Source organism: Artemia franciscana, chromosome 14 (genome assembly GCF_032884065.1).
Source record: "Artemia franciscana chromosome 14, ASM3288406v1, whole genome shotgun sequence".
In the NCBI taxonomy this organism is placed as follows: Eukaryota; Metazoa; Arthropoda; class Branchiopoda; order Anostraca; family Artemiidae; genus Artemia; species Artemia franciscana.
Genome location: NC_088876.1, coordinates 14,648,782 through 14,661,954, shown reverse-complemented (window position 1 = coordinate 14,661,954; position 13,173 = coordinate 14,648,782). Strand labels below are relative to the sequence as shown.

General features: G+C 35.4%; 1 protein-coding gene across 1 annotated transcript in view; it reads right to left on the bottom strand.

Annotated features, from left to right (window-relative positions):
- Positions 1-13,173, bottom strand: part of LOC136035369 (F-box-like/WD repeat-containing protein TBL1X) — a 51,063-nt gene that overhangs the window by 14,466 nt on the left and 23,424 nt on the right. Inside the window, exons 4-5 of the mRNA XM_065717128.1 lie at positions 10,101-10,298; positions 4,564-4,709 (exon numbers count right to left, since the gene is read on the bottom strand). Of these exons, the coding sequence (XP_065573200.1) occupies positions 4,564-4,709; positions 10,101-10,298 (344 nt within the window). The remainder of the gene's footprint in view (positions 1-4,563; positions 4,710-10,100; positions 10,299-13,173) is intronic.

Below are 13,173 nucleotides of genomic sequence, written 5' to 3'. Positions count from 1 at the left end.
TTATTTAGTCTTTCGTTTTTATAGCTTTAATGACTATCTACGCAAGAGAATAAGGGGTTATCATTTGGTTAATGTTAAACCTTGACCCTTAGCTACAGACATGGGAGCCTTTGTAATAACTTCCGGACTTGTCAAATGATTTCACTCTTGATAGCGCATTGTTCCTCACGGGGTTAGTTACAATCATAATTGTCTCCTATCAATGATGACGGGATGTTTTACGAGAAGCTACTTTTCAGGGGATGCATTCAGCAAGGGCTGCATTCGGTTTACGATAGGGAATAATTCTATTTATCATTTCCGAAGTTTTCTTTTTTGTCTCTTTCTTTTGATCATTTTTTTTATAGAAGTCTGTCACCAAATATTGAAGCTCTATGACCTCCAGTTGGAGTAGAAAGATTGAATCCGTTCCAAGTACCCCTACTTAATACAAGTATCCTTCTGGCTTCAGGGGTTACAGTAACTTGAGCTCACCATGCATTAATAGAAAATAATTTCGATCAATGCCTCCAGGGACTTTTACTTACTGTATTACTGAGGTTATACTTCTCGTTCCTCCAAGGATTAGATTATGTGGAAACTTCTTTTACTATTGCAGATAGAATCTATGGGTCTACATTCTTTTTGGTGACAGGTTTTCATAGTTTACATGAGCTCATTGGTCTATTTTTTTTTTATAATTTGCATTTTACGTCATGATAAATGTTACTTTTCCCCTCAACATCATTTCGGATTTGAGGCTGGGGCTTGATATTGACACTTTGTTGATGTTATCTGATAGTTTCTCTATCTTTCTATCTACTGATGAGGAGAATAAAGGCTTTCTAGAATATTTGTTATACTTGACTTCCAATCAACAGATCCTATTAGGGAACGATAATTATTTTAATTTGATTGAGAATTTTTATCCTTATTTTATTGTTGGCCCTGGGGGTATTTGTTAATAAAAAGATATCTGTAGATCGTGAAAAAAGTTCTCCCTTTGAATGTGGATTTTATCCTTTAAATTCTTCTCGCACTCCTTTTTCCATTCGATTTTTTGTTATTACTCTAATTTTTCTACCTAATTATTTTCTTTTCTTTCATTCTTGTTGCAGGAGTATTCTACGATTGAAAAGAAGGTGCCCTTAGATGAACTAAATAATTATCGACTTTATCAAGGATTGGTTCATTCAGGAGAATAGTTTAAAGAGAACATTTGGGTTTGCATCCTAAAAGAGGGGTATCATTTCTCTCAAGAATTGATGATATCAAATTCAGTTTCGACTTGAATTTAGGTCTCTTGGCCCTCGCTCTTTAGCAGAAGTTAATAAATAGCGCTTCATCTTAATGAAGAGGAAGGGATAACCCCTGCTAAGAGACAGAAAGAAGGAGAGGAGCTGCTAACTCTTCAACCGGGTAGTTAAATTCTACTCACTGCCTATTTACGTAGTATATTTAATACAATGCATTTTCAATGCATAGATGTTCGAATGTCTCTTAAATGTTTCCAGGAATCATCCACCCCAATATCTTCAGTATTGTACTCTTGTTAAACTATAAAAATAAATAAATAGTGTGGATAATAAAGAGCCTAAGATAAGCACCTTATATGGGGAAGACGTTAAAAACGAAAATAAAGATGACCCCCATGAACTATTTTATAGACTGATGAGGAACCCGCTTCTTCTACCCAACCGCAGTCACCCTCATAAGAAAGGAGTTCTCCCATAACTAAGGGTATAGAGCTCATCCGTCCTGTACAGTGGCAAGTGGTAACAGCATATTACTTATATAATGTCTTAAAATTAACCCTGAATGATTTAATAAAATGAGCTAACACAACCCCCGTTCTAACGAAAGGGAGAAGAAGAATCTTCTCAGAGGTCCCTGAGACAATTCCCACATCTCCCAGAAAACATCAATAAAAGATGTATCCTCCCATAACAGCCCCCCAATAGAGAACAAAAATAGTCAAATAAGAAACCTGAAAAAGTCAAATAATCCCCTTTTTCATTATTATACTGACAGGTTAGATTATAATTATAAGAGAACAAACATATTATCGCAATTCGAGAAGAATAAGTTTTTGTCAAGAGACATGAAGTTTATATAAGTAAACCGGGGATCAACAGAGCCAGATCTTCTGAAGGTTCAATGATTAGATCCTTTGAAAAAAAAACTGATAAAAACAGGAATCCCATCAGTCTTATGGACCATACTAGAATAATGTAGCTCGTACATGGAAGTGTTTTAGAAACCCCTCCCACTCGGAAGTTCTGGCTGATAATCTCGCCCAAGAATTAAAATGATTGTAGGAATTAAAGAACACAAAAAAACACGTAAAATAAAACAAATGACTGGGTAGTAAAGGTAAGCCATAAAAGAGCAAAGGGACTTAAAAGGATAATTTTGTAAGTTAGAAGTCAACTTGGCTGCAGTCTAATAACTATTAGAAAGAAAACTCTCGACGTCAAAGTCAACAGAGTGATCCTCCACCCTTACAAATTCAGATATTGATTTAAATATAAGTATTAGATATACTAAAATTGAAGTAAAAAAACCACTTATTCATTTAAGAGCTGTACTTGATCTGATCCTGATGAGCATACTAGGGATAATAAAACTGATAAACTAAAGCTCCTTCGCCAACTGTAATTCTAAGGAAAATGAATGCACTGATTATTCTCATATGATTCGAATATATTAGTAATCTAAATAATAAAAGGATTAGAAATTCTAATATTAAAAGAGTTACTAAAAGGTGCTTACTTCTTAAAAAAAAAATTGATAACTCTAGGAAAAGTGATAAAGAAATTATTATAATTGATGGGGTAATTAAAAATAATGTCTCGTTTGAGGTTGTTTTTTTTTGTTGAGTTTTCTCTTGTTGTTTGTTTTAAACCGCCTTTTGATGTCCTAAGATATATCGTTATTATTTCTATACTTATACTGCTAATTAATCACCCTCTTGCCTTTACAGTATCGTGGTTCATTAAGACTATTAATTTGTATTCTACTTAAAAGTATCCCCCTATGAGTTTCTTTAGTTCTTTTTTTGGATAGTCTTAGGAAGAATTCTAGTAATGTTTATTTATGTCTCCTCACTAAGAGCTGACGAAAACGTTGCTGTTGAATTGGCCTCATTCCTATGGGTACTTCCTATAATTGTTTTGTATTCGTTGGTTTTAATTGAGACTGACGTATTTATCAACTCTTCTTCGGGGTATCTACACCCTGCTGACTTTATGGTGACTAATTTTAACTTTAATAGAATTACTCTCTCAGCTTATTCATTTCTAGTGGTATACTTATTTTCAGCCCTCCTACGGGTTATTGATTTTTTGAACAGGAATAAAAAACCTTTACGATCGATAGTTTAATACTTCCCCGATTTTTACGAACTAAAATGTTATCTCTACGCAAGACGCAATCCATCCTCAAGGTAATTAATTCTGCCTTAGTAGATCTTCCTGTACCGGCCAAAATTTCCAATCGATGAAACTTTGGATCCCTCCTAGATCTCTGCCTGGTTATCCAAATCGTTACTGGTCTTTTTTTTTTTAGCTATACATTATACAGTGAGAGTGGACTTTAACAGTTTCTAGAGTTTTCCATATTTGCCGAGACGTCAGCTACGATTGTCTGCTTTCAAATATTCACGCCAAGCCCTCAAGATCATTAATGATCAAGGTCTTTTTCCTCTATTTGTATTTATTTTCAAATTTTCAAACTAAACGTTTTCCAAGATTTGCGGTTTCCCCCTCCAACTCCTTCAAAATTTATTAAAATTTTTTAATAAAATTTTATTCTATTAAAATAAAATGAAAGCTCTGAGACATATTGCCTTTCTAAATATCAAATTTCATTAACATCCGATCACCCATCCGTAAGCTCAAAATGCCTCATTTTTTCTATTATTTCCGAATTGACCGTCCTTCCGAACCGGGAAAGCGACTATTTCTAATTTAATGTCAACGGGTCCGGTCGGAAAATAAAATAAAATAAAAGCTCTGAGACACATTGCCTTTCTAAATATCAAATTTCATTAACATCCGATCACCCATCCGTAAGCTCAAAATGCCCTAATTTTTCTAATTTTTCTGAATTAACCGTCCTTCCGAATTAACCCACGCGACTTTTTCTAATTTAATCCGGTCTGGTCCCTGATAGGCTTGCCAACTCTCATCGTCCTAGCTTATCTGGAAGTGCCTGAACTAGCAAAACCGGGACCGACAGACAGACCGACGGATAGAAATTGCGATCGCTATATGTCACTTGGTAAATACCAAGTGCTATAAAAAAAAGTATTGAACACAAGATGGCTCAGTAGGTTCAAGCACGCGGTCGTTAAATTAAATCACGTCCATGTACTGGCCCCTACGATAAACTAATATAAGCAAATTCTCGTAGAAAATTGATTTAAATGAGCAAAAATGCGAGAAATCAAGCAAATTAGTGAAAATAAGCAAATCTTTACAATTTGGGATAATCTTAAAAATTGTCATATCCGGGGGAGGTAGGTGTCATCAGTAGGTGTCTGATCAAAAAAATCCGTAAAATGACGTTCTTTCTTTTTGTTACCTGGAAAGATTTGATTGGCTTATCAACTCCCAGTTCGCAGACGTGGATACATTGGTCAGTACTACAGGATGCAAAACTGGTATTGGTTTGCCAATCAACGTCTAGTGCTGGGGCCGAGTGAAACGGAAACTGTTGGTTACACTGGCCTAAAATAAAGCTAAAATATAAATTTTATTAAAAATTATTTGATAATTATTTTATCGTGCAATCAATTCTTTTTTCTATTTTCCTTTTATACGAAACTAAATCTGTCATAGCAACTTTTTTAGACTAACCTGCTCCTCAGAAAAAATGGAAAACCAAGAACTTGAAACATATTTAAGCAGATGGACAATCAGCTGCGGAAATTCAACGGACACGTTCTCTTTTTTTTATAATGCGTACTTCACAGTATTCTAAAATTTATTCCTATTAAAAAGTGTGCAATAATTCCATTAATTTATTTTTGTGACACGTCTTAGCTACACCAATTAGCACCTCCTTTCTTCCATCAGTCATTATAATTTACCTGATTTTGCATGAGAAATTTAGAATCATTAAAAAGACCGCAATGATTGCACCACAACATTTCTGACTAGTGAACTCTCTGTTTCTCTAGGTGTAAAGCCTAGGTTTAATACCAGTCTACTTCCTCCAACCGAATTCAATCGCTTGGCCCAGTCTATTTTCTACTATCTTACTCAGTCCACAAGGTATGTAAACATTCCTGTCTTGTCCCAGAAATCGTTAATATATACGTATTTTTTTCATTCACAGAAATAGATATAAATTGAAGGTAGACCATAAAAACTTTTCTTGTACAAACAAATGCTTCTCCTTGATGTCACAAACACATTTTTCAGTTTCACCGCTCTTATTCAGTTCGTTCTCCTTTTACACTCAGTTGTTTTTGTTTTGTTTTTTCCAGAACAAAATGTATGTCTGTGTATATGTGATTTACTCAATAAGCTATATTTTGATATGTTAGTATAATCTTGATAATCACTCAACTAATCCAAAAAAAACTGAATTGGATAAATGTTGTTAGTACTATAGATACTATATACTACTACTATATACTAATAGTAGTATGCTAGTGATTGTCACACCAAGTAGTTTAATGCATGTGACGGAGATTTTGGGAGGAATAGGGTTTGTGAAAGAAGGGGGGATTTAAAAAAAAATTAATTGACGATTTATTAGCTTTAACTTTCATTGGACAAACAAGCCTTCTGTTTTACATCATGAAGTAAAGTCATAATTGAGATTTTAGTATTTCGTCGACAAACCTCAAGAGCAGACAGGTCGTCCACATACTTCCACCGCTCTGTGTGGTCAGTTATGAGGCTATAAACTGTATTAAAGAATAAAATAGGACCCATCGCAGTTCCCTGGGGGACTCCAAAAAAGATAGGAAGGGGATCAGAATAAACAGTAAAGCGAGCCTTTCAACCCCAAGAGTTAACCGATTCGAAGAACTGTTCATACCAGATAATGCAGACTGTAAAGAATTGTGGGAAAATATGTACAAGTGTTAACATCAAGCTGCAAAGACAACAACTGGTTACCACAAAAGGAAGAAAGATCACTGGCTATCAAGACCAAGCTCGGCAGGCTCTTTATGAAAGGAATAAAATAAAAATGCACCGTCTCTAAAAGCAAAGTCCTGAGCGAATGATACCCAAAAACAAAGAAAGCTGCCAACAAAGCAGTAAAGAAAAGTACTAGAGAGGATAGACTGAACACAGCTGTAGCAAAACATACTGAAATTATTCAAGCAGCCAAGAAGCTAAGAAACGGAAAGTCTCCCGGGGAAGATCGCATTTTAGCGGAGATATTTGAGGCATCGGTGTTATCCTGTTCAACATTCTGAAAAGGCCTCTTCACAGTGACCTGGACATTAATCAAAGTGGCTACTAATTGGAAACGCAGCACAGCATTAACGTTCTCTCAGAAAAGGGAAACCAAAATCCCCCAGAATTACCGTGGCATCTACATTCTCTCCAATTTGGGTAAGCTGCTCTGGAATATCAAACAGTCCGTTGTAACGAACAATGAGTACATTCGAATTAATAGCAACTGAAACTCTGAAAAAGTAATTTAGATAATAATTAATACACAAAAAATCGATTTTTGATCCTGATTTCAAATTACAAGGTTCTTTAAGTTAAAGTTATTCATCAAAAGCTATGAGTATGACAAAATTTGTACAAAAAAGGTAAAATATGTGGATGGAAACCCAATCATCAAAATCAGCTTATCAGTGAACCTTACTGAAGAGGTTTGAAGTTCCTATCTACAAAAATGTGGAATTTTGCATTATTCTTTCTGCAAAAAAAGATCACGGATATCTGTTCATGCTTCTTTTTTTGAAGGGTGATCGTATTGAACTCGTGGTCCTGGAGGAACACAAGAGGGCTCATTTGTACGAAAATGGAAAGTTCTAGTGTTCTCTCTCAGTAGGAAAAAACCTGTGCCACGAGAAGGTGGCATTTTCTGCCATTTTGTGGCAACAAACATCGATTTTGCCCCCAAGAGGACCTATTTGCTATCGATCAAAAATTTCGAGATGGCCAATCGATCGAAAAAATCAGAAAACTGTATTTTATACTTCACAGTTTTAGAGGAGCTAATGCTGAATGGTGGCGCAATGTGTTCCTGACGTGTCACGTAGTCCATATAAGACAAATAGTCAATTTTGAGATTTATTCTAATGCGTCAATTAACTAAGTTAATTCAGTTCATTTTTTATAAAATCATGTCGGGTGATGTATAATTGCGCATCAGCTATTATGAAAGAGAATGTATGGACTCTGTAAGCACGAGGGGGGGGGGCAGATGCCTCAAATGTGCATTTTAATACCCAAATTTACTAAGTCTCCATAAGCCAACAGTTAAACATAGAAAGAGATCGGAAGGAAGGGAGGGTAGGATTTGATCTCTCTTACTTCGTAATTTAGTTTAAGCCTGAATAAGGATATCTTGTGCCGACAGTTTTCTTCTAATTGTAGAAACATCTTTCTGAAATTTATTTTAAAGCTGCATTTGACTAAATTGACTCACTTGATTTTTCATGAAATTAGAAACAGTGATGCATAAGTGAACCTCAGCTTTTATGGAGGAGGGATGGTGAGTCATTGTGTAGGCGGGAGGAGGGGAGTCACATGCCTCAAGTAAGGCAATTTAATTCCCAAATTTCTTAACCCTCATTCAGATTTCAGACAAATTTCGAAGAACTTTTTTTTGGGGGGAGGGGTAGAGATTGACATGTACGCCCTCTCGATTTTTGGGAATGTTTTTGACCTAGACATTTCTTATCGGTGCTGGTATGTTATAGAGCTCCTCCCAGGGTGACAACCTTTTTCTACGCACCATAAAAGATTACGCTCAGATGCCTACCGACATAGAGGAGGAAAAGAGGAGGCGGGGCATCATGACCATCGATAACAAGTTTCTTGGTGTAGGGGATGGCAAATGATACTGTGACCTTTGGCTTTAAACTAGTTGAAAAGGTAATATTTCTTATTTCATATTTATATAGTGTTTAATTACTCTTTGTTTCCCGGGGGCATTCCTGGTGGCATCACGTAAAGAATTTTGATATTCGAACCCCCGCCCTTCTATTAAATGCTCGAAAGGAGCATTTCTTTCCAGGGATGGATATCATAACCAAAGAATTTTTTTTACGAATATTAAACTTGCATGTCGAAAGTTGAATTGAAGGAAGGAGTAGCGGCCCTTCTTCACATTTAAAGGAGGACCTAGACGGTCAATCATTTTGATCAAAAGCTTCCGTCAATCAATTGATTCAATCATAATTGACCGTCTAGGAGCCTGTTTGATGCTTGAGTCTAGTGTTGACGGTGAATGATAGAAAGTTTGAATGACTCAATCATTTTGACCAAAAGCAGTGTGTTAGATTAGCTTTGGTCGAGATTAAAGGGTAGATTGAAGCACATGTCAATCGACTGACGAAAACTTCTGATCAAAATGATTGACCGTCTAGGGCCTCCTTAAGAGAACCTTGGGTCAAAAAGAACTTAGTAACCAGCTACAAAAAAGAGCGATCCTTGTCAATAGAAACTGAAACTCTAAAAGTTTCGATTACGACGCATGCAGCAACAAAATATATCATTCATGCTGATTCTGAATATGCAAAATATTTGTTGCTAAAGAGTTGGTATATAAAGTCAAACTTTAGCCTAGTGGAGGGTATCCCTTTTACACGAGTATTGAACTTGGTTTTTATATTATACCAAACAATAAGTTTATTATTACATAAGATATAGTTCTATTTGTAGGTTTCATAATTTTGTATTTGAAGATACAGTTTTTGTTGAGATTACATTTTATTTCAATATCATCATTTTGTGTTGTAAACAATCAGTACACATTTATAATTGGCTGTACCTTTCCCCTTCTAATCATGCAATTTGCAAGGGTTTTATACTTTATTTGCAACACAGTTTGCCAGAAAACAGAGAGGCAATTACAATCCTAAGAATAACCGTCCATGAACTATTCAAATTCAAAACCTAAAAAAAAACTTGCGAGAGTTTTGCAACACGCCATGTTTGGCAAAAATCTATAAAAACGATTGAATATTAAATTCCCACAATTTATGAAACTTATTTAATGCCTCAATTATGGAACTTTATTCGAGAGAGCATTTTGCGTCTGAGAACCTTGGGTTGTTTAAAATATACTAAAAAGATATTTATTGGAAAAAGGTTCATAGTTTTTTTTTTTTATTTATTATTATAAAATTATTTTTATTATTTCTTCAATTGCTATCATTGTAGAGTGATAAACGAGAGATAGGTAATAGTTTGTATTTTGATTTTTTTTTTTTTTTTTTTTTTGCGTTATCTTAATTATGTTATTTTTTCTTCTTTTGATTTATTTTTACTTTATTTTCTCTTTTTTCCTTAATTATATTACATTTGTTTTTGGGTAGCATTTTACAAAAGCGGGGCCAAAACTCTGTTCATATCTCCCATGCCGCGGGACGATCCCCTGTAGGTTGTGAACAGGTACTGCCACCTGGGATGGAGTTTAGGCATAAGAGAATGATAAAAGAAGATACAGATATTTCAGTGACTATCATGGCTACTTCTTTACTTTTTTTAGTTTACAAGATTTATTTTGCAAGGGTTTCACTTTTATAGCACAAATATTCTAAGGGTTTGTGCCCTCTAGAGGAAGAAGGAGTAGAAGTGTATGCTTCAAAACACTTTCTCATGATATAGTTTAGTCTCTAGACCCATACCTGAAAGTTTCATTTTCCTAACCTAAACCTTTTTCAAGACTACAAAATTTATCTGAACTAGAATTTTACCAAAAAGAGTTTTTAACCTCATAACTTGTACTAGCTTATTGTTCAGGCTAGCCTTTGTAATCCTTACAAATTTTGACTCTTCACAACAAAGCACTATTATAGGCTTAGCCTAACAAAAGAACAGTGGGCCTACCTGATTAATTTGAAAGCCAAATTTTATATATATGGACCAAAAATTCCATAATTTGCAGCTAAGAATCTTATGACAAATAGTAAATACCTGATGCGGCATCCCAAATAATTGTAGTTTTGTCAACTCCAGCACTGAGAATATAATTTCCTCGCTTATTCCACTTCAAGGCGAAAATTGGCCCTTTGTGTTTTTGGAGCTGGCTAACAAGCTCTCCATTAGCTTTCCAAATCCTAGCATACCCATCATAGCTCCCAGTTGCTAATAAAGTACCATCACAGTTCCAATCTACAAAGAAAAAAATAAAATGAACTATTAGTTCGGTAAAACAAATATACAATTAAGTAAAACAAATACAGCCAGTATTCACATTAAGTAAACAATACAAATACAGCCATATTGTTTCAGTTCGGCCCAAGAAGCAGCAAAAATAGACTACGAAAGAGGAATGAGGGTCTTACGAAGGGGAATGAGTCCCCGGGTGACTGGCTTTTGTGCTTTCAATTTGATTACGTGATTGTGATAGACTTCACGTGCCAATTTCTCTCTATAGCATTCAAGGTACTTCAGCAATTCTTACGAGAAATAGAGTTGGATGAGATACGCACCCTAAATCAGGTGGTCACTTCTCGAAGCAACTAAAATATTGTCGTGGTCAAGTTATTAAGGCACAAGGTAGTTTTCTCGAGATTTTAGGAGTCAATTTAATCAATGACAAGCTTCAAGATTTTTTAAGAAGATTGAAAACAGTTTTTGAGCCTTCGTTTTAGTAATTGTTTACTAAATTCTTCGGTTAGAATTTTGAATGTTTCTTAGCATCTCAAAGGGCATTAAGTATCACTTTTATTTCATTTTTTATTGTTTTACGTGATATAGAAGTCATTATATAAATTTCTCCTGTTATTAGAATAAGATACTGCAGCAATCAATTTTTTCGGGACATTTTACCCCTAAGGAAAAATTACTCTTTTCGATTTTTGATTTTATACTCTGATGAGCATATAAGATTCCGAGACTTCAGAATATGGCTGCAAGAATCGCATTTAGATTTTATTACTTTACACTTTTTGGAAAGGCAAGACGCTTTCTAAGAGAAAGAGCCAAATCCCAGCAAAGCTCCAGCTTGCAGAAGTCAGGAGGTCTGGGTGCCGCTAGACCAAAATACAAAGTTTTCACCAGTACAAGATCTAGAAGATTCCTTGGATATACATATAAATAATTCAGTCATAAATTATAAAGCTGATGCAAAGCTCCAATAAATCAAATCCCATTAAAAACAAAGAAACAGATGAATTATGACTCTTTAATTCTTACCACTGATTTATTTGAAATAGCTGAGAACTTATGAGCAATTGAGCAAATTTAATCAAAATGTTATCGTCATTTTTAGACAGAATCCGTACTAGAAGTTAATTGACGAGTTCACATTATAGTCTCAGAGACTGACATAGCTTTTCCTCAAAGGACCCTGCCTAGGGTTCTTATCCCTACAAATTAGAACATCAGAGCGGACGACCTCGTGCAAAAACATTCCGCTCAAATACATATAGCTTTCAGAGGCTCTTTACATTAAGAGAACAAATGAGCAAAGCCACCCAAATTTGAGAAACCCTATTTACCCCTGATCCTCAAGAAGACAAACGATATCAAACAGGTCGAGGGAACGAACTGTAAGTAAAGAGCGACCCAGCTCAATAGTAACAGAAACTCTAAAAAACATAATTTTACTACCAATAGATACATCAAAAGAATTGGATTTTTATGCTTATTTCAAATATTTAATTTTCGTTAAGTTTAGTCATACCCATCAGAAGTTAAGAGTCTGAGAAAATTAGCCTTATTGTCGAAAAAAAGGGGGGAAAACACCCTAAAAGCCACGGAATTTTAATGAAAATGAAACAATTAGATTCAGCGTATCAAAAAACCGTGCTGTAGAAGTTTCAAGCTCCAATCTGCGAAAATATTGAAATTTGTATTTTTTGCTAGAACAAAGATGACTGATACGTATTTATTTGTTGTGGTTCTTTATCCCAAGACTGATCGTATCGACTCAATGGTTCTAGAATATCGCAAAAGGGTTCATTCGAACGAAAATTAAAAGATCAAATGCCCTTTTTAAATGAAAAAAAAATTGGAGGGCAACTAAGTCCCTTCCTACGCTCATTTTTTCCCAAAATCGTCCAATCGAAATTTTGAGATGGCCATTTTTTTCAGCATAGACGAAAAATCTAATGACTATGTCTTTAAGGATGACTTAATCCCCCACAGTCCCTAGGGGAAGGGTAGTAAACAGTAAACTTTGCCCATTGTTTGCATAAAGTATAGGTTATTGCAAAGCATACAGACGGTTACGTGGAAGGATCTTTCCATGGAGGAATTGTTCATGGGGGAAGGGAATTTTCCATAAAGATTTGGAAATCTGGGCGCCAGATTTCCCATCATTATCTAAAAAATGATCAGAAATTAAATAACAAAAACAAGTTTTTCCAACTGAAACGAACAGAAATTACTACGAATATGAGAGAGTCCGCCCCTTGTCAATCTCACCCCCTCGGCCGAACCCCCTCATAAAGGTAATAATTGTGTTGAGAGAGAAACACTTTGGTTTTGTCCTGTTTTTTTTTTTTTTTGCCTATGCCGCCGTACTCAGCTTATTTCTGGAAACTGGTAAGGGTATAACCTTTGCGGTTTTTAAGGAAAGTGTAGATCTCAGGCCGGATTGATGAATGTGACATTACATTTTGGAAAGCTCCGGTGAACTCTTTTCTCCGGCCAAAAAGGATGGTTTTTGCTTGTCCACGAGCCAGAGCCTATTGTGTGCAAAGTCAAGTGGAGTTATATAGCCTATGTCAGAGTGGAGAATCTGAAGCTTTCGTTCCATAAAACCGTGTTTCTGCTTTCGAATGGAAAGCTCCGTTCTAGCAGGCAAGCAGGCAGGCACCACTTTGAAATTGAAGATGGACTAAAAATCTACAAGTGGTAAATATATGCGGCAGTTACCCAGCCCCACTGCCAATATATCTTCTTAGAGTGATATATACAAAAATTTACAGAAGCGAAAATGTGGCATTTTCCCACGGGCCCGAAAGTGCTGCCATCTATTGTTTCTACCCATTTCTGTTCGTGATTTCAGCTCAGTTTATCATTCGGTTTTTCGGACTTG